Source organism: Cebidichthys violaceus, unplaced genomic scaffold (assembly GCF_023349555.1).
Source record: "Cebidichthys violaceus isolate CVI_PGR_0920_01 unplaced genomic scaffold, fCebVio1.0.p SCAF_11, whole genome shotgun sequence".
Classification (NCBI taxonomy): domain Eukaryota; kingdom Metazoa; phylum Chordata; class Actinopteri; order Perciformes; family Stichaeidae; genus Cebidichthys; species Cebidichthys violaceus.
This window is the reverse complement of record NW_027176274.1, coordinates 3,328,948-3,349,732: the sequence shown is the minus strand read 5'-3', so window position 1 is coordinate 3,349,732 and position 20,785 is coordinate 3,328,948. Positions and strand designations below refer to the sequence as shown.

At 42.9% G+C, this 20,785-nt stretch overlaps 3 protein-coding genes across 5 annotated transcripts; 1 reads left to right on the top strand and 2 right to left on the bottom strand.

Annotated features, from left to right (window-relative positions):
- Positions 1–543: 543 nt before the first annotated feature.
- On the bottom strand, positions 544–9,979 carry LOC137892448 (high-affinity choline transporter 1-like). The gene is made up of 9 exons (XM_068737572.1): positions 9,892–9,979; positions 8,461–8,718; positions 7,873–7,986; positions 7,177–7,332; positions 6,927–7,075; positions 6,525–6,668; positions 6,187–6,340; positions 4,051–4,268; positions 544–3,835 (listed from the first exon to the last, which is right to left on the bottom strand). Exons 2-9 carry the CDS (start codon positions 8,642–8,644, stop codon positions 3,182–3,184), a joined length of 1,773 nt encoding a protein of 590 aa, XP_068593673.1. The 5' UTR covers positions 8,645–8,718; positions 9,892–9,979; the 3' UTR covers positions 544–3,181.
- Positions 9,980–11,819: 1,840 nt separating this feature from the next.
- Positions 11,820–15,466, bottom strand: LOC137890303 (claudin-14-like). 2 transcript variants are annotated; one of them, XM_068734502.1, is made up of 6 exons: positions 15,398–15,466; positions 14,979–15,209; positions 14,780–14,890; positions 13,641–13,755; positions 13,094–13,355; positions 11,820–12,687 (listed from the first exon to the last, which is right to left on the bottom strand). In XM_068734502.1, exons 5-6 carry the CDS (start codon positions 13,325–13,327, stop codon positions 12,181–12,183), a joined length of 741 nt encoding a protein of 246 aa, XP_068590603.1. In that variant the 5' UTR covers positions 13,328–13,355; positions 13,641–13,755; positions 14,780–14,890; positions 14,979–15,209; positions 15,398–15,466; the 3' UTR covers positions 11,820–12,180. The 2 variants fall into 2 exon arrangements, with proteins under 2 accessions (XP_068590603.1, XP_068590595.1); XM_068734494.1 differs by lacking the exons at positions 13,641–13,755; positions 14,780–14,890; positions 14,979–15,209; positions 15,398–15,466 and having other exon boundaries at positions 13,094–13,501.
- A 1,013-nt stretch (positions 15,467–16,479) lies between these two features.
- Positions 16,480–20,651, top strand: LOC137890291 (F-box only protein 47-like). Of its 2 annotated transcripts, XM_068734486.1 has the most exons (11): positions 16,480–16,556; positions 16,955–17,176; positions 17,472–17,633; positions 17,875–17,951; positions 18,194–18,268; positions 18,429–18,537; positions 18,685–18,858; positions 18,937–19,086; positions 19,199–19,341; positions 19,803–19,962; positions 20,250–20,651. In XM_068734486.1, the coding sequence occupies exons 2-11, from the start codon at positions 16,975–16,977 to the stop codon at positions 20,348–20,350; spliced, it is 1,353 nt and encodes a 450-aa protein (XP_068590587.1). In that variant the 5' UTR covers positions 16,480–16,556; positions 16,955–16,974; the 3' UTR covers positions 20,351–20,651. The 2 variants fall into 2 exon arrangements, with proteins under 2 accessions (XP_068590587.1, XP_068590578.1); XM_068734477.1 differs by lacking the exon at positions 16,480–16,556 and having other exon boundaries at positions 16,916–17,176.
- The last annotated feature ends 134 nt before the right edge of the window (positions 20,652–20,785 follow it).

Sequence of the window (20,785 nt, the reverse complement as noted above, 5' to 3'; positions counted from 1 at the left end):
CTGCTACTTCAGGTACAGTTAAAAAGGAACTTCACAAAATATAATATATTCTCTTCTCTTCTACTTTGAAAAATAACACAATTTGAATTTGTTTATTCCATTCTTCAACTGAGAAGGGTCAGACTGGTGTAGTCATGCTGGGATCTGAGAAGTGTGTGTGTGTGTGTGTGTGTGTGTGTGTGTGTGTGTGAGAGAGAAAGATTGACAGCATTGAGTTTCTGCAGTCTAACAATTCTGAGGTAGGCGTTTTGATTGATGCGCCCAAGCAGGCGGCAACCTCTAGATTAAACCCTCCACCAAACAGTCCACACACACACACACACACACACACACACACACACACACACACACACACACACACACACACACACACGCACACACACACACACACACACGCACGCATCCATCTTTCCATATTTGTTTCATATCGTCTCAAATAGTAATTGAAAGTTGACACATTATGCAAATTGTGTACAAATGTAAAATGCTATAATGCAAGTATGTACATATAGAGAGAAAAAACCCCAAATGTGCTAAATAATATAATTTATTCAACTGACCTTACATATGTTTACAACTATACTCTTATAGACACTGCATGAATAAATAAATAGCTGTAAGTTCACTGTAAACAAACACCATTTTTAATGCTGCATTTAAAGGTAGACTAAATTGTTTCTATGCTTTTTTTGGTATGTACATTTATCACACGAAAATACAGCATCATTGCAATTCACGACATATAGACACAATTGTGCCAGTTGGACGTCTGACGTAGATTCTTTTCCATGTGCGACGCACGTCGTGAAGCTTGTCTGATGAGGAGGAAGGTTTACATTCACAGTTGAGTCCAATGAGATTGCCCGACACTTTGCATAACATCAGGGCCAGCAGTCATCCCATTCGGCGTCAAGCTGACGTCATCTTGGTGGCAAATCATAAATCCCATAACTGTATTTATGTTTTAGAGACGAGATAGGGTCAGGCTTGGATTTGGTGCGTCTTACTGTACCTCAGCAGATATGTGCTGCTTACAGGGATCAGGTCTCTCTAAAGACTAACTATAAGGCCATCTTGCCACCTTAAAGGATAAGGCTGGTGTTGAACTAGATTTCTCTTATTGTCACCAAATACCTAAGACCAAAATCAACAATGAATTGATTCTACGAACAAGTATCGTCTGAGCAGCTAAAGCCTGACATAGCTTGTTCCTCCGAGCCATAAATCTCCATTGTTGTCCAAGAAACTATTGAAAACGCATCAGTGAACCGCCCCTTCACACCGGGTGATATATATTCCTTCAGTAAGAGCAACATGGGCACTGTAGTTTCAATTGAGTCAGTTCCATATTCATTGTCCTGCTGCTCTAAATACCCAACAGGATGCATAATTTATAAATAGACCCCAACAAATGCACCATTTACTCCTGTTTCCTGGAAACTGCAGTGCCCAGCTATATGTTGCCAAATTTGTTCCACCTTTTAAAAAAAATGACACTTTATATTTATGATTAAAGATTACACGTCTTAAGTCGTAATGAACGGGCTTGCAGTTGAGCGCCATAGATCGGGTCAGGAAGTCAGAGAACACTGAGAGACAGACAAACGCATCTTTTGTTTTGGTCTTAATTGATGACGATACATTAAATATAGAATTTTTTCGACAGCCTTATCCTTTAACTGACACAGTGATCTCTATAAAAGTGGTCAAACCCAGGAATTCTCCATGTCTGACCTTTAAATTAAGGCGAGTCCATAGATTTAAAAAGACACCAACAAACAACAGCAATTCTTAGAGGAGACAAACGCAAAGAAGTCAACTGGACAGTACTGGACTGACGTCGGGGAATTTATGAACGATGGCGCTCAATCAGTAACAGACTTTGAAATGTCATCGCTGTGAATGACACACTGTCAAACAAACCCTTATAAACCGCAGATTCAAACCTCTGTGCAGCATTAATCAAACGTTCTGAGGGCTAATCGACCGGGGATCGATAAAGACCGGCGCTACTGACACCATCTCGGGAAGGAGCAATAATTTCCTGTCTCCGCTAACCTGCTGTGGCTGGCCGGTCAATGCAGGTTTAGGATGAGCAAACAAACCATGATAGGCACAGACACAGACACACACACACACACACACACACACACACACACACACACAAACACACGCATGTTTTAAAATAGCGTCTGTGTGACCATTTTATATATCAATGAAGTACAGCGTTTGTTAACGCCAATCATTTTTAAAACTTAAGTGTTTCAGATTTCTGAATTCTCATCCAGGCTGCCATTGGGAATCTGCAGAATCGTCCAATATCAACCTTCTGTTTGGCGAGTTTGCTAATATCACGGTGGCATGTGGTTCTTAAATCAACACTTATTGTGTCTGGAATTAGCGAGATTGACGGGAGGATTAAGAGCAAAGTGAACGTGAAACATAAAATAAGAAATATATTGGTCTTCAAGTTAATAAGAAAGACAGAAACTTGCAAATTCAGTACGACGTATCTATCTACACAACATAGATCCTACAAATATTATTGCTATTAATAAATTGACTCTATGCAAACTTAAACCTCACAGTCAGAAACGTTTCTGCTTATTCACTGCTTTGTTGTCACATTCAAGCATGCACACACACACACACACACACACACACACACACACACACACACACACACACACACACACACACACACACACACACACACACACACACACACACACACACACTGCTATCTAGACGTGGACACAATCCCTTGGTTAGCTATTGCACTATTCTCATTACCCTTGAAGACGTCGTTGTCCACAGCAGCCTCTATTTGTTTTCCCCTGAAAGTCCCTCACTGTTGCAGCACTTAAATTAAAATGGTTGCAGTGGTTTCAGATTCACAGAGTCACGATTTGAGAAAAAAAAAAAGAATGAGTATGTTTTACGCTCGACACAGCTAATTGTCATCTTCCTGGTTCTAGGCAAGGGATATTAAAAAAGAAGGAGGCACCATGTATATCAGCATAAAACAAACTTGTGGAGTCACTCGGAAGCCACAGCAGATTTCTGTTGATTGTGGCTTCTAGTGCGGCAGTAGCAAGTTTCCTGAAGAATGTGGATGCCCCTCAGATTATTCCTTCGTCTTTAAATCCCTTGGTTCTGGTAATTTTTGTGCCTTGGTTGCCTAGTTTTCATTGTGAAAAGCCTCTGGACTGGATGCCCCATCATCACTGAGGACCTCAGAGTTGATGAATGTCCCAGCGAGTGACGCACCCAGGACCTGCTTGACGGGCGCCATCTCTGAAAGAATGATGTTGTCTTGGTTGCTCACCAGCGTGGCTTTGTCCATGATCTCCTTGCTATGCTTGGACACCACGGCGTCCAGGAAGTCGTACTTGTGGGACCAAGTACCGCTTTCAAATAGGTACTTTGTCAGGTAAGAAAAGGCCACATTTGCCAAGAAGGATGCCAGCATGGACATAGTCTTGAACGGAAACCTCTGCTGGATAAAGTGCTCTACATCCCCAGTGACGTGGTGGATCCTCACCTGGGTCACCCAACCGGGGTAGTAGATGAAGGGCGGGAGTTTGAGGTAGGGCTCCCCTCCACCAATGCGCAGCAGAAGACCAAAGATGTAGCCGGCCACAGAGCCATAGGTGTTGGTGCCCTTGACGAACAACACACTGAGAAGTTGGGGAAAGATGATGACGTAGACCAGGTCGGAGCTCAGGTACCACAGGCCATACACGGATCCTGTTAACAACGCCATAGCAGTGGCGAGAGCTCCGAATACAAAGATGGTGAGGCGCATCACCCAGACGATCTCCCTATCTGAAGCCTGGCGGAGAGAAGAAAGAGATGGATAAGATAAGATGAGGCTTAGGCACAGCGGTGCTTTGAATGAAATGCTAATGTCATCTTACGTTCTCTGATGTTTAGCAGGTGTAATATTCACCAATTTATAGATTATTTGACTGATGTTTGCAACCACTGGCTTAAGCTGTGCAGATGTGCGTCAGTATCATTGTTGTTCACTGTTATTGTGTCTCTTACCGACTGCCGGAAGGCGAGCTGATAGATGTTCCTGGCAAACATGGAGCTGGCTGAGAGAATGGACGAGTCTGCCGATGACATGACCGCGGCCGACACCGCGCCCAGACCAAAGAAGGAGATGTAAGGCGGGCAGAGGTGCTGAAGCACTATGGGGAGGATCATGTCTGACTGATCCTTATCCTTCGGAGGGAGAGACCCATAAGAAGTCTGGTTCCAGTCTGGGAGAAGAAATGGGAAAAAATATGCCAATGTCAGTAGAAATATAAAGCCACAATTTTGGACCTCTGATGAGTAATATTCTCTGAATATCAGGATCATCTATAAGTGCGAAATAAAACAGAAATATTTGCCTTAATTATTGAACTTGCGTGAGGCAATAACACAACATAACATAAGTTATAGCTGTACTTGGCCCGTATTTCTATGTTAAGATTAATAAAACTGTTTCTGGTCAATTTGTTGAATTTTGAATTTGTGTCCTAATCTCTCAGCTTTCAAGACAAAAGGCTCGACTCTGAGACTTCATTATAACGCTCCCTGTGGATACACCTGTTTCAGCTGCTGTGAAATAAAAGGGCTTCACATGTCTGAACTACAGCAGGGATCGTCAATGTAATGCTGTGCTGTTAGTCCAAATACAGGGAGAAAGCAACAGTAATAAGAGGGATGCCAGAAATAAAAGATACTTATTGAAAATATGACATCCATGCAATATTAACCATGGCTGATACAGTGGTTTGTGCCTTATGGATCATTGGTCTTAATATGAAACACGAGCCACTATTGTAGAATACATCAGTTTAATTGCATTTTAATTGCATTTTAATTGTAAACGTTATTAATCATAATTTCATTGAAGCCATTGGAAGCCATTCATTATAATGAGACATTTTGAGCTGCTTATCTACAGTTTACCATGTTCACCATCATAGTTTAGCAGGTTAGCATGCTAACATTTACTAATTAGCACTAAACCTAAAGTTACACCGTGACTGACGGGAGTGCCAGTAGTTTCACAGGTCATCCACCAAAGTATTGTACAGATTTAAATATTGGCCGATCATCACCAAAGTTGTTCCAGTTAAACCTGATGGGAACATGAACGTGTGAATCAAATTCATCCAATCGTTGCGGAGATGTTTCAGTCAAAACTGCAAAATGTGGACTTCATGGAGTCAGGCGCTACAGGAAAAGTGATGGGATCATCAAAGTCATTAGGATTCACTATGTGGGGACAATGAATGTCTCTCTGAAACTATCAGGTCTACCTCCGTAGTGAAGGTACGTCCTGTCCTTCATATACATCCACCCGTTCTCCACTGTTGCCCCATCCTCCCATCTCTCTTTCCCCTTTAAACCCTCTGACATCTTTCTGTCTTTTTGCCACTTTTTTTTTTTATCCTTCTCTTCATCCTCCAGAGGTTTACAATCTGTGTCTTTCTCTCCTTCCCCTGGATATTCACAAGCAGTGGTTGTTTAGCGCTGGTTGTACATGAAAGAGCTTCAGACGGACCAGATTAATTAGCTCCTCTTCAGATGTAATATTCACTAAATCGACATGGTCTGATGACTCTCTCCTCTGCCCGTCATGACGGGATCCATCTGATGTTGTTTACCCTCCAGATACTGTACGCATCTGCATTTATGCATCTGATAATAAAAAGCTGCTGGGCTACAAACAACCCAGGAAGGCATCCTTTTTTCCTTTGATCACAGTTTCCTGTTTGAACGAAGGATCACATTCCTGAATGTTTTAATTGTCTTGTGATCTTTCATTAACGGCTTAATCAATGTGTGTGTGTGTGTGTCTAAGCACATCATTCATGGATCAGTGTCTGATATGTTTGTGTTCATCCGTGATATAATGGCTGCGATCCAGACGCCACTGTGTGTGTGTGTGTGTGTGTGTGTGTGTGTGTGTGTGTGTGTAGAATAGAAATTACAGTTTGGTCATTGTTGTGTCATTTGTAGGCATCTAATCCAGATGTAAACAACATGCAGTCGAAGCTATTTGATCTGAATCAGTACTTGGCTTATGTCCATTTACAACCAAAGGACAATAATCTTGATTTATTTGAACATTATTTTACTCAATGAAGCTGTACCGAACAATGTAATGCACATGTGCGTATTTACCAGTGGAGGCCCCTATAGCTCCTATGAGGACAGAGGGGACGGCCATGACCAAGCAGCCGAAGGCAGCGAGGAAGGAAAGGACCTGGGCGTAGGTAGCTGAAGAGGCAGAAAGAACCCGTTGAAAATAGACCTGCCAGGGAATCCCCCCCAACATCTAGAAACAGAAACACCATGGTAAATACAGACACCAAACCAAATGCACAACAGTCAGCTAGACCTCCGCAGCTCTGAAACGTACTCTTGGCACGACAAATGTGACAAAGCGGTTCTGCGGTGCTTCCAGTTATTCTAAGTGATACTCCTATATCTTAAATTATGTGATAAAAAAAAAGGCTTACCAGCAAACAGAAGTTGTCCGCCCACAGCCATTTGTCTTCAGGCTCGATCTTGCCCAGCCAGGGTGACTGGTAGATGACTTCCTTGGCTGTAACGCTGATGTCCGACACGGCGGGGTTGGACAGGGCAAAAGGCACGCTGATCCACTGATGGAGAGGAGGGTATCAAAATGCAAATAGCATTGATGTTCTGTGATTTTATTAGGTTTCCACTGTTAAAGTTCTCTGACATTCCTACTCATTGTTCCACAAAGTCTGATAGCGTTTCAATACTAGGTACACAGTAGACTAGTGTCTGTAGATGTAAGTACGTATGTAACCCTGCATACAGAAGTCTATCCAATGCTGGAATTCATTGCCATCTTTAGAGTCCCTGGCTGGGTAGACGTTGACTGTGAAACTCACCAAGCCCAGAAAGATACAGAAGAGCTGCACCACGTCTGTGTAGGCAACAGAGTAGAGTCCTCCAACAAGCGTGTAAAAGATAGCTATCAGGGCTGAGATCACCACCGACATGTTGATGTTTATGTCCACGATCACGCTCAGAGTGGCGCCTGCGGGACAACACATTCAGACCGCGAGTTTAGTCATGTGAGTGTATTCATTAACATGGAGGTGTTGTTATTTTAAGTGTCCCTGGCAAATAATCACCCACCCAGGGCAGATAAAATGGCTGCAGACCAGAAGATTTCGCCCATGAGTGCAGGGATGAAGAGCAGGCCGCCCATCCTTTTTCCATACAGCTGCTGGAAGGGATCCAGCATGGTGACGTACCCGCGTGAACGCATGGGCTTGGCAAAGAAAAGCCCACCTGAACGATTTCAAACAACAAGGTAAGGAAGACAAATAGGGTAAGAGACAACTGAAGTGTGTTTTTTACGGTCGCTGAATCAATGAAATTCTATAATATCTCATAACTTGACACACAACTTGTATCTGGTGCATAATTTGCATGTCGTGACCCTATGGAACTTCCTGTTTATGTGTGGATGAAGCACTATAGTATTCTTGTTTATGATATATTGTGTTTCTTAGAGAACGTATTGTCAAAGTGATGTCATTATTGTCTGCTAGGCTACTGCAGTTTTAGGTGCAGATTCATTTGAAAAGTCTACACTGCATCGCTACACAACGATGTTGCAGAGTGACAAAAATCTAAGCAGACATGATGATCACTGTAATAGAAAGAACAACTATCAATGAACCTTTGTGGTAAAAGGAAATTTGTGGTAAAAGGCCTAAAAACATGCAAAACTACTGGTATGGTTATTTATGGTTAGTTATCGTTGGACATGGTTCTTTAATACACAGGCTTTTTACAGTGTAATTAAACAAAGGCACTGGCTCTTACCTACTACCAGGCTGAGAGCGTATCCAAAGGGAGCCTGTGCCCAAGCAAGGCCGTAGTCTGGCAGGTAGACATACTCTGCTGTCCCATTTATGTAGCCCCCACCCACCCAAGTGGCTGAAACACAACATTTTGTAAAAAAAACATTAGTTTGGTGCATGTTGCATAAGTCAATTCTAATAACAAGAACCCTACTAAGTCATGGTTGTATATTGTGGATGGGAAGGGATTAAATCTAAACCGGCATGTAGTTGTGATTATGATTTGGTAAAGATCCAACTGAATACATTTGGTGCTGGGAAAATAGAATTGAAGTCATTCAACAATTACACGGGACCTCCGGACTCACAGCATATATTTAAACTTACGGAGTTGATTTAAAACGTTTCAGCAATAACTTGCTGCGTCTTTAAGTGATTAGGACTATATTGATTGTAATTCTGAAAGTAGTGGTAATCAATTATATTTGTGGCCGCAGTGCTGTCCGTGCGTAAACGACTGAGTTGGTGGAATTTATTGTTTTTTTCTGACCTCATATGTTGAACACCTACCAACAAACAAAAATTCAAAGAATCCCCGTAACCAACTCACCGGTCATTGTGAATCCACCAACGAACAATCCGATGTCCCTTCCCCCGACCATGATGCGCTCGCTCTGGTCTCCGCCGTCGCCAACACCGGAGTTCTTGTTCTTCCACGCGGCCCAGATCCCAACGAACAGAATCAGGACGTAGAAGATCACGATAGCCACGATACCTTCGACGTGGATGGCCATCTTCCTGTCGTCCGCTTCCTCCCGCCGAGATCAAGTACTGTTGCGCGCGGGGAACTGGAATCTCATGGAAAGAACTTTAAAGAAAGAAAAAGAAAGAAACTCATTTCTATGGTGTTTGACTAATAAATACATATTTCACAGAAGCCTCACCTTAACGGCATAGGCTGACATAATGCAATTAAAGTGCTTCTATGCGCATTAGAGGAGATGACTAAACTCATATAAATAAGAACTATTAATTTGATCACCAACTTTAAAACAACACAATCTAAACACTTTATGTAAGGCATCCAGATTCTTAAAAGGGACAAAATGGAATCTGTTATTATGTTGAGTGAATGTTTCAAACTGACACCCATTGTTTCCAGACGGAGAATACAAAGTTATTTAAATATGAATTTCATGTTTTCTACGCATTGTTCAACTTAATGCAAATTTCCAAATCTCCGGATCACCAAAATATACACGCGCATCATTTTAAATCTGGCCGAAAGCGGCGTTTTCCCAGTTAAACCTCACAGATGAAATCGATATTCGAGAAATACATATAATTCAAATTTTTCTACAAATAACAATTAAAGAAAACGTAATGTTTATTTAAAACTGCGACACTAAAATGTCATATTTGAACTTTAGCTATAGAGTGGATACCTTACCGTGTCCAACTGACGCGTGAAGGGGAACAAACGGCACTCCATCATGTGTCATCAAAACAAAAGATATGAATCAGAAAAATCCCCAAACCAGAAATAATGGTATTTTTAGAGTTACACTTGTTAAGCTTTTAAGGCAGTTGAAGATGTTTTACGCGCGCCTTTCTGCTCGCTTTCCTTACATGGCTTACTCCAATTATTCTGTCAGTTTACTCACGCGAAGTCTATTCAATTTTAATGTTACCTAAAAAGTCTTCCGGCTGCTCTGTGGCATAATAAGGTTAATAAAATGGACCTTCGTGGTTTGTGTTTCGTGCGTAAAAGTCCATTGACGCTTCCCAAACGCGACGCACCGTCAGAAAACTACCAGAGGAGACCTAAAACAGATGCATAAGGGTTTTGTGTCCGATGTGCTGCATCACTAGAATCAAACCTTTAGGTTTCAGCTCTCCGTTGCGCTGACACCATGGTTCCAGGAGGCCAGAATTGCCTTATTGATCTCTCTTTAAATCAACAACTGTCACGATGGTCAAATGCAATTCCAGTCTGCCAACACATAAAGGAAGAGACTATTAGAAACTGACATTACCTTACCTTTCCTTTGGAGAAAAATACAGCAGCAGGTCCTCCAAATAAAGATTTACAAAGTGTCAAAGGCGATTTTGTTGGAAAACTATTAAGGTACCAGAAAAATAATCCTCTTGGCCGAACAAACACAATTCTCTTATGTTGTTTTTTAAGTCACCAAGGCTCGACGGAAAGGAGAGAGAGAGAGAGAGAGAGAGAGAGAGAGAGAGAGAGAGAGAGGGAGAGGGAAAGAGCGAGGGGCGAGGAGAAAGGGTGGAGGTGGGTGGAGATGAATGGGAGTGGTGGGTTTATTGGGTGCTGTCAGGGTGAGTAGATGGTGGATGAATGTCTTCCAGGGCAGGACGAAAATAGCATCTAATAGAGAGTGGCATGACGCACAACCTGTTCGGGAAAGCTTTCCAATATCATAATATCATATTGGCGATGGAGGAAACCTTTGCTCTGCCAGGTTACATTTCAGGCCTGATTTATGATCTTGCTCCGCAATTATTGCCTCGCGTTTATTCTGCAGACGCTGGCAGTAAGGTGGTAATGTTGAGGATGTAAACCCCGCAGAGGAATACACCTATTTTCATTGTATCACTCACTTTGCGCACGTTTCTTTCGTCCAAGAACACATCTACTCTGGCAAGCTTTTGCATTTTTACATCAATATCAAAGCATCATCATGGTCACTTTCAGTACACTTGAAGTCGTATACGTCTCCAAATCCGGACTTGAATGCACCAGTACATAGTAATAACTCTGCTTTAGAGACTACAACTCTTTCTTTGAATATACTGATGATTAAAGTAATCGAGTATGTAACTTGGCTGTGTATTGTAAGTGCCATGTGAGTCACAATATGTTCCTATATCTATATAAATATACTTTATAAAGTTAACTCGTAGGGACTGCTTTCAAACTTCCTAGAACATCTATTGTTCCAATAGGTTGTATCCTTGGAGCTGTCCATGGTGCTGAAAATATGCCCTCAACTTCAACGATCACTTTGATGTGAAGTTTCATACGGTTGATTTCCACAAGCGATCCAGTATTTTCCTTAACTAAAATCCAAATTAAACGGATGTAAATTAGCTCCGTGATGTAAATATGTCGACGCTGACTAGTCTGACTGGCAATAAAAGAAATGACTTGCTTGAATTTTGACAGGTCCTCTAATTGAGTGTGTGTGTGGCTGCCAGGCTGCCAGAGGGCAGCTCTAATTGGAGTGTTTTCTAACAAACACGTCCACAGTGTTACAGGTAGGAATAAACGAGCACCCTGGGAAGCCTCAGAGGGAGTCACATTCAGCCTCCACAAACGGTACAAAATCATCTTTCCCACACTTGACTTAAGCACTCAGACTTTGGGTTGGATCCATTCATAAAAAAGTACTAATATCTAGACAATAGCATAGCATTGTATAATACAAATGAATGAATAAAAAGGAGTTCTAACTGAAGGCTTTAGGCTGCGTTCTCCAAAGACCTTTGTCGCCATCCAGTGGCTTTCTTCAGCTTTACACTAAACACGTTGGACAGAGATTTGCCAAATTCTTGTGCTGATAACTGGATTTTTGTGCCAAACAGTGTCACTCTGTCGCCTACTGTAGGTTTTTGTCACAGCAGACGTTTGGACGTGCCATAGAGAGGAAGAGCACGGGTGGAACTAATACTGTTAACGATGGCTTTTCCCTACATGTATCCCAGTAGGTCAATCAATGTAATTAATTACAGCTGTGTGTTTTTCTGACTTTCACAAGACAGAACGTCTGCTTTATCGGCTCATTAAAATCAATAAAAAAAAAAGCATTTTATAAACTACTCCTCTATGTTTAAATCATCAGAAATGGCCACTGTTTTTTTTTAATTTTCTTTGGCATGAAAATATTACATAGTGACGTAAAACATCATCCATCTACTTCAAAAGTACTATCATATTTGAACCGACGACAGACAGAACAATAGCTTAACCGTTAACGTGTGTTACGGCACACAGTGAGGAATTTGTATGTGGTTTCTTCTGTGGCTATTTGCAGTAACATATTGCCACCTTCTGGTCCGTCGGTTACACAGCAAGAAGGTCAATAGGTTTGAGCTCTCTCTCTCTCAGTTTGTTTGGCTAATAAGCTCAGCCTAGAACTGGTCGTGTTAAAGTTAGAGGAAAGCCTGAGCAGATTTCGATATCCTTTCCAAAATCTTCTTTTCGGTATGGAGGCTAAAATACTTGTTAAGATATTAAGTGAGAGAGGTGTTCAGTTTTGGTCTGTGCCGTATCTTTTTAACAGTCTCCATAGTTTTGCGGTCGGTAGTCTTAGACGTAGTTGTTGAGTCTGTAGCCGCTGCTGGAAAGGGAGCAAAGTGAGGGAGCGCGATTGTCCTTCAGGGCCTCGGGGGGCTTGTAGGGGGGAGCGGGAGGGTATATGTGGTTGAAGGCAGGGGGCGGTGATAGCGGTCGACTCCTCTGCACGTGGAGGGGCCTCCGTGACCTGTCGCTGCTGCTGCTCCAGCACAGCACCATTCCTCCGGTCAGACTGACGCAGGCCGAGGCGTAACCGAGGTACACGGCCAGGCCGATCTCGTACTTCATCCCGCTGGGAAGGAAGGGGTCGTAGAAATCCATGATGACATCGTTGGTGGTCCAGGACACGGTGACCAGGCAGAGCATGCCAGCGCAGAGGAAACATATCCCCCCACTTAGCACCAGCGAAGACTTGATCAAGGAGGCGCGGACGAAGCGGGTACACTTCATCCCCAACACCGACACCAGAGACGCCAGGACCGAGGTGACGCAGGAGAGCACCATGAGCGCCCGGGCAGCCTAAAGGGAAGAGAAAAGACAAGCACTTCAACATTGGGATTAAAATCGATTCCTATTGTAGCCCGTAAGGTCATACCGGACCATCCATCCATACATCTGGGCAATTATTAGGGCAGCAACTGACGAACAAACAAACCAAGAAATAATGCTCATTATGCAATAATCTGCTGAATGTTTGTCTTAATTAATCAATGAATTGTTGGAGCCCAAGGCACCATCTTTAATTTCCTTGTTTTCTCTTACTAATAGTTAAAAAGCCCAAAGATATTTAGCGTACAATAATATGAAATCCTCACATTTGTTGAACATTTTTGCTTGAAAAACTGCCGACAAGATTATAGATAATCAAAATTAGCAATTCATGTTTTGGATGAAATACTTTCACTAAATAGTGAGTGTGTAGTACCTGCAGGTCGCGTGGCAGCGCCAGTAGAGATCTGTACACCTCACATTGGTAAATGCCAGTGCTGTGCCACACACACTCCATCCACAGGCCTTTCATGTAGGCGGTGGTTGTGATGATGTTGGCGCCCACATAGGCTGTGCTGCGCCAGTGGGGGAGCAGAGTTGCAACAACGGTGCCTACAAACCCCAACAGCCCCAAGAAGAAGCCAAGGAGCTGAACCGCCGTGCTGGCCATGATCTGCTCACCGGGACGGATGTTCAGACTGCAAAGTACAAAGTCACACTTATAAATCACTGTTTCTACGTGCGTATAGAGGCACTTCAGAGCAAAAATGCATGTCATCAAGCAGGCTCATGAATATCTATTGGAGCCACAGATAACATGAGTAAAAAAGGGGAAATCAACACACAGGAACATCATGCCGCCACATAAAAAAAAAGAAACACTTTCAGAACAAAACTTCAGTCCCGCAGGCTGAAGGAGAGGCTGGATTCCTCCTGTTATCTGCATGGTCCCCAGCAGTTACAGTCAATTCCACTGAGCTTACATCCAGTCACAGAAGTCTGAGCCATTCCTCAAGTGTCTCCGAAGCGCGGGCAGAAATAGCAGCGGAAACTCTCTGGCATCAGTCTCTGGTGAGTGGCAGGTGACTGCATCTGTAACTAATGAGAGCAGTGTTCAGCTTCACCTGTTTAACGCTCTCCTCCGGAGGGCAAATCACAGCAGTCTATTTGTTAAGCTCCCCACCACCCCTCAGGAAGGAAGAGAGAGAGAGAGAAAGAGAGAGAGAGGAAATTAAACATTTACAGGAACCACCCAAGCTGAGAGTACTGTTATAAACCACTAACTTTGAACATTTTTCACAGCTCCGCAGGGTATTTGAGAGAGAGGGACTGAATGACTTGATGACAGAGCGCTGAGCCCCCAAAACTGTGACAATAAGGGACGGTGGTGACTTATGTCGTAATAATTGACCAACTCATATTATGTCCAATTTGAGCTCTGACCTGGCACTCCGTTCTACATTCATAAGTTCCCACAGGAAGCTGTGGGTAAGAAACCCATTTGGTAGTTAAGCATTTACTTCTGTTCCTTCTCGATGTTTTGAACAAAATGTTCTCTGCCGTTCAGTTTTTTTGTTGTTGTTTTTTTTACAGCGTAAGTGAAAAAAAAACCCTGAATAATGTGGGGACACATTTTCGAAACAAAGACTATCCAAATCTCTGAAAAATACATTAACAATGAAAATGTAAATTAATTAACTGAGGAATAATACCCACTTAAATGCAAAATCCCCTGTTGCCTCAGCAAGAATGAAGCAGAGCGACTTAAAATGTTAAAAACAAAAGAAACCAAACTGCGCTCACACATTGTTTGACTTCCTCCGAGAACAGTGGCTGTTTACAAAGCCTGCTTATTGTTCAGTGTTAGACCTGACACTGCTGGGGCCTCTTTAATAAATATCAGATACAAGCCTCATTGTGTTTACTTAATGATTGACTACACCGAAGGCATAACTAGTGAGCAATAGGAACAAAGGCAAGGCTGTGACAACCATCTTGTTTTGACTGTTGGTTTACCCACAAATCAGCCCACCCAAGAGCAAAGCCAATGTAATATTCATATACTTTTTATTTTTTTCACATTTCACTTCTTAGTAAAAGCTCTCCACATTTGGATACTTACCAACAAGGTCACAAGAGGACTACAGATCCATGATCAGAGGTGTCCAGATGGTACACTTCCAAATAAAGAGGCCATTGGCACTGATTCCACACTGTCCAGCTCCTTCTGTCTCTAATGCCGCGTCAAAAGTCAAGGAGTATGAGTCTATGCTGCGGGATTGTCAGATATGTGACTGGTCAGTGTTAGATATCATCGTCACCATTATCCCCGTCAGCATCAGGAGCATCGCGTTACAGATGACACGAGAGACAGTCCCGGTGATGGCTTGTCGCTCTCTAGACAGATAAACCCGTGGACCCGGAGGCAGAGCAGTGTTTCCAAGCAGAGACGGACAGAAGAGATATTGTCCTCACCGGTTGTGCTGTTCTTTTTTTTTTTTTTGCCTCACTAACTAAGCTCTCTGGAGCTCCACATCTGTTGAAATGGATAACTGACGAAATGAAAAGAAAGAATGAACAGATCCAGTGACTTAATCAGTGCATCGACTTAAAGGCAACGTGAATATACATCAACTACAATTAGGGTTAAATCAGCAGGCATGTAAGCAGTACAAGTTGATAGCCAAGCTGTACTTTATGCGGTGCTGTATGTGTTCGTGATTGCGTGTGTGGTACATACTGTTCTGCACGCCAGGTAAGGTCATTCAAAACGGGTTCCTCTGAGATCCATCTTCTTCTTTGGCAGTTCTTCTCTCTCTCTCTCTCTCTCTCTCTCTCTCTCTCTCTCTCTCTCTCTCTCACCCTCTGCGCCCCGAGTGTAACCTACCGTGACATCCTGTTGGTATACAAGGGCATTTTCCCAGCCCTTCCCCTGGGTCCCTTATGCAGTGTTCACTTCTCTGTGAGAGCTCTGTAGAGAAGGGATGATCCTCTCCAAGGTCTGCCTGTGGGAGACGCCATCTGAATGTGGAACACTTAATAGTCTTAGTTAAGCAGAATAATCCTGTGATTAGCAGCTGAGCGTAGCTGGTCTGTTGTGCACGGCGCTGGAGGGGTAACACACAATTATAAGAGTGTGTGTAGTACGGTTCTTCATTATTTTGTGTGTGTGTGTATTTATGTCTTCAGAGGTCTGAAGAGCTGGACATACCTTTATTTAAACTACATATATGTGCGGATTTACACAACATTCTTAAAATATAGTACGAACTAGCACATCTTTAAAGGCCCTGCACTCCCACACAGGTGTTGGCCGTTCTGTCTGATTAGATCATGAATCAAAGTAAAGCCACAGACGAGTTTCATAACATAACATTCATAACTATTCAGCCAAAATAACTGAAAACACCTGTATTGGTGTAGTATGAGGCCTTTAAGATAATTGGTTATGCAGTAAATAAATATGGTACAGGAGCATTATGTTACTGCTAGATTACTATTTGATATTTGAGAGAAAAAACATGCAACCTGCACAAAATAATCAGTTAAAAGCCAACTTATCGTTACACACTTCTTATATACAGTCTATGATTACACATTAATTAACTAGTTCAATATTTTTATACCATTTTCTTACACAGAGCTGCCTAATTATTACTGCATATAGCATTACTATTGTTACGTTGATCTATTAAGTAGAGGCCTTAATGTCATCTGGGCCACGGTACTATGTAGTACTATGTACTATGTACACAGTACCATTTACTATCACAGTAAAGTAATTTGTTTCGCGCCGTTGTCTAATAACACGGTGTGTCGTCGCAGACAGCTAGCTAGCAGTTTACTCCACTATCAGATGACATTTGATGCCTATCAACACCACTAAGTTAATAGTACTGGTAAGATGCTATACTAATGTAACTATTAGCTTGTATTCATATTAATTATATGTTTTAGTCAGTGATTACGTCAACTTGAAAGGAAATGAAACCGCTACTATATTCATCTAGTTTGTCAGGAGTTCAGTTTAGCTAGCCAGGTTAGCTAGCAATAATTGATTTAGCATTAGCCGCTCCGTTAGCTGTACTGACTTAGCATTAGCCGCTCCGTTAGCTGTACTGACTTAGCATTAGCCTCTCCGTTAGCTGTACTGACTTAGCATTAGCCGCTGCGTTAGCTGTACTGACTTAGCATTAGCCGCTCGCGTGAAAGGGGAGATTTTTTAATTTTTTTTTAGCTAAAGTTAGGTTAACTTGAGAGTTTCTTGTCAAAATGTGCTTCATCTTGTTTAATACAGTCAGTTCAGCGGTGCGAGTCATGGTGAGAAAAGCCACCAGAATTGTCGTGAAGTGCACGCTGACACACAAGTCCGACGAGAGGACTCGCCGTCGTGGGCCGCGTCCGACCAGAACCGTCGTGACCCGCAGCCAGCGTACAGTTCATCACACCACCACCAGCGGCAGCTTCTTCCACAGTCTCCCGTCAGAGGTGTTCGACATGATCCTGGATAAAATGTCTGGTAGGTGGAACGAACATGAATTTAACTCGCATGTCTATCAGAGTTCGTTTGAAACGTTCATGTATTTGGGATATTTTACATTTAAGCCTTATGCTTACAGTAAATATGATTAATACAATTGTACTTCAACTGTATGTTCTATCTAATGTTTTGCATGTGTGAACCACAAAAATCTAAATTTTCAATTCCACCACTACTTTTACACATTTAGACAAGTTGGTGAAGAAGAAAAAAAGTATTCTCAGTCTACATATTTGAAGCTTGAAAGATGAAAAACAATGTTTGTGTTTCTCAGTGCTGGAGATCAGTGTGTTCAGCATGGTGTCCAAGGAAATCACCAGGTACATTTTGGACTACATCTCCACCCTGGCCTGGAAGAATAAAACGATCGTTCAAAGCTTTCACCACTCCACCTGCCTCGAACAGAGATCCACCATTGAACGCTACAGAGACCTGGGTACGTGGATGTGCACGTTTAGCTGAATGCTTTACTTTGTATAGATCCTCTCTCCAGACCCTGTATGGTGACATTTACAATGAACCTGTTGGATCTGTGGCAGGCGTGATACCGATAGCCTCCCCCGGGCATTTAACATACGCTTGAATGACCGCCGAACAGTAGCGATGGACGACTGAAGGGAGAGGAAAGATCCAAATCTGTTTAATTTAATAATGTGCTTTTGTGTTCAACGTCTCAGGTTTGTTGTTCAAGAGATGTACCCTGTTGCAACCAACAAAGGACAGGTTAAAGTTTATCTTTAGCAAGTTTTCACAGGTAAGAAGAAGAGAGGTGAGAGGACGAGCCAGCAAGATTAGATAATGTCTTCAATGATTTATTTAATGGATTAAACTGTAGGACTAGCCCTGAAAAGCCTCATAACCTTTGGAATGCTGCACACGCTTAAATTGCAATGTTGTAGCTGAAACAATATATTATTCAGCCCTAAAATCTATTGATCATAACCTATGCTAATAATAAGGCAACATAAATAAAGCTGTCCCACTGATCCGTCTCAGATTCCCTGCTTCCTGATGGAGCAGTGTTCAGCACCAGACTGCATTGGCTTCTCCAGCTACGGCGTCTTCCTCCAGGTGAGGATATATAAAGATAAACAAGTTGTGTAATAAACTGAAGCTCGGTTGTGATTAAAGTTTGTGTCGCGTTCCGGTGCCCGGAAACAATCAAGCAGGGAAATATGACTGTTTCCTGCGATTGAAAAGGTTAAGGTGTGTCGTGTTGAATGCTCCACAGACACTGATCGCAGGGTGGGATGAGCTGGAGTGCGACAGAGTGTTCAACTTCCTGAGTGACCTCACAAATCTGCTGCAAAAGATGGAGGCCGTCATCATGGGGAAACCAGGTGTGCGGAAGTGTAACATGGAGAGCAGTGCCATCAGAGAGGATCATTTCTTTGGGCCTTTTTCCTCTTGAGCCTCGTTAAAAGTCTTAAAAAGACATCATCCAAAAAAACAACAACATGTTCCTCTACTCCTCGGTCTGTCCTCAGGGGTGACGTGGGACCACAAGCTGCAGCTCCGTCTATTCTGCCGTAAGGTTCTGTTGGACCCGTGGCCGAGCCAGCCGGAGTGTCAATTCTGGCTGACGCAACTGCTGAAGCCGTGGCCCATGGTCAGCCAGGCTCACCTGCTGTTCATCCTCTACGGACCTGTGATGCCTGATGGTGAGGGTGGTGTGCCTCCTATTCTGTTTGTCCCCCCCCCCCCACCATAGTGATGTGGTATAGCTCTCCTCCATGCAGGCACCTTCGGGTGGCAGGATCTGGTGGAGAGGGGGCTGCCCCACTGCACTCTGTGGGACCTGGCCAGGGCCATCCTGCTGCTCTTCGGCAAACTAGAATCCAAATGCCAGACCGCCAACTCCCTGCTGGCGATCTTGGAGGAGCTCATTGGTATCATGCTACAGTGGTCCTCAAATGTTTTCATGTCACAGATAACCCCCCCCCCCCCCCTCCTCCACCCGTCTGATCGAAGATATTGTCCCCCCCTCATTTCAACCTGCAGTCATCCCTCAGCCATGGCATGTGGAGAATGTGGCCCGTCTGTTGGTGCTGTGTGGCAGCAGTCTCTGCTACACCGTTCTAGCCAGCAAGGCCGTCAACGGACGACTTCTCGAGGTCTCCAGACTGATTGTGTTCATCATACTGGTGAGAATACCAGCTGTTTCATCAGCAGCTTCGAAGACAATTAATCAGTTATCTCTGATATGATATGAGGCAGTTAGACTACATAGTCACTGTACAGTTGATCAATAGCAGATTAAACATAGATTCAGGACAAGTGCGCATCCAGGAATAGCTTGAGGCAAACAGTGAAATGAGTCATCTTAACTTTCCCCCAGCTGTCGCTTTGCCCCGGTGTGACTCATTTTGCCACGTCTGCTTCTTCCTGTTCGGGGTCAGGGGGCTGCAGCCTGACCCAGCATGCACTAGTCAGACAGATTCAAACAGTCATCTGTGAGCCATTAGAGTCACTTGTGCTGTCCATGGTGCTGAATGTAATAAGTTATTCTGTTACCTCCTCAGTGGGCCACCATAGCACCTTTATTTAACATCATCTGTGCTGTGAAAAAAAGGCCTTTTGGTTCAGCTTCCTGTTCCCTCCTCAGGTGTGTGAGAAAGACGGCTATCACATGACGTGGGCGGTGAAGATGGTGCAGCAGATCTGCACGGTGTTCGGCACGGCTCCCGAAAGGTTCTGCTTCATCCAGCAGCTGGAGAACATGTTTTCAGAGGTCACCAGGGAGTTTTTTGAGTTGTCTGTAACAGGTGAGGTGGAAAAAAATAACTGCAGCATTAAGATGATGGGACAATCAATGAGGGGCCGGCAGATGTGATTTCCAAGAACATTTACAGATGTGGAGATTTACAGCCATAAATAAAATATGTTTTTTACTATATGCTAGAAAAGACAAACGTCATTTCACGTGGTAGAAATGTTTCTTCTCCTTCATCATATCGGGACCACCTGGATGTGTCTTGAATCCCTCCACAGCGCCTCTGGTTCACATTAAAAGCAATATAAAAGGTAATTCATCATCGTCATGTGTTTTCAGAAAACCATCTTGACAACAGGGAGACTTTCCAGGCCCTGTGTTTCCTCATAGACTCCAGCGCTCGCTTCCACACCAAGTTCCTCCACATGTTCCTCAAATAGGAAAGACGGAGCGACAGGAGGAGGAAGGTCAATAATGAAGGGCTGAACTAAAGATGTGAACGAAAAGAGAGGCAGTGACCCAAGGATGCATTTAGTTTGTGATTCATAATATACTGTAAACAAAACGGCTGGTTGAAAACAGAGCTGGTTAACTACTTTGGCCAAACAGCATGGTTATTTATACACATTTTATATTTCTCCCAGTGTTTTTAAATCTTGCTCTTCTTAAACATCTCGCATGTTAATGTTTATAAACTGTATTTCGTATTTTTTCATTAACAACAGCAATATTTATTCTTATTTATTCACATTGCACCTTTCTGTAAATATAGTTGTGATACAATCATTACATTGTCTTTTGCATAATTTATTAAATTGGTATTTTCAATGATTGTGTTTATTTTGTTTTGTGTATTTTCTGTCTTCTTACAAAAA

Bases quoted from the DNA above. Each gene is read 5' to 3' on its own strand.
- LOC137892448 (XM_068737572.1), bottom strand. From the start codon at position 8,644: ATGGCCATCCACGTCGAAGGTATCGTGGCTATCGTGATCTTCTACGTC. The intron at 7,076-7,176 runs GTGGGTGATTAT...GTTGTCCCGCAG, and splicing joins AGCCATTTTATCTGCCCTGG to GCGCCACTCTGAGCGTGATC. The intron at 6,669-6,926 runs GTGAGTTTCACA...CCTCTCCATCAG, and splicing joins TCTGTATCTTTCTGGGCTTG to TGGATCAGCGTGCCTTTTGC.
- LOC137890303 (XM_068734494.1), bottom strand. From the start codon at position 13,435: ATGACATGCATTTTTGCTCTGAAGTGCCTCTATACGCACGTAGAAACA. The intron at 12,688-13,093 runs GTACTACACACT...TCTTCCCTTTAG, and splicing joins CGCTGCCACGCGACCTGCAG to GCTGCCCGGGCGCTCATGGT.
- LOC137890291 (XM_068734477.1), top strand. From the start codon at position 16,930: ATGTGCTTCATCTTGTTTAATACAGTCAGTTCAGCGGTGCGAGTCATG. The intron at 18,269-18,428 runs GTGAGGATATAT...AATGCTCCACAG, and splicing joins GCTACGGCGTCTTCCTCCAG to ACACTGATCGCAGGGTGGGA. The intron at 19,342-19,802 runs GTGAGAATACCA...TTCCCTCCTCAG, and splicing joins TGATTGTGTTCATCATACTG to GTGTGTGAGAAAGACGGCTA.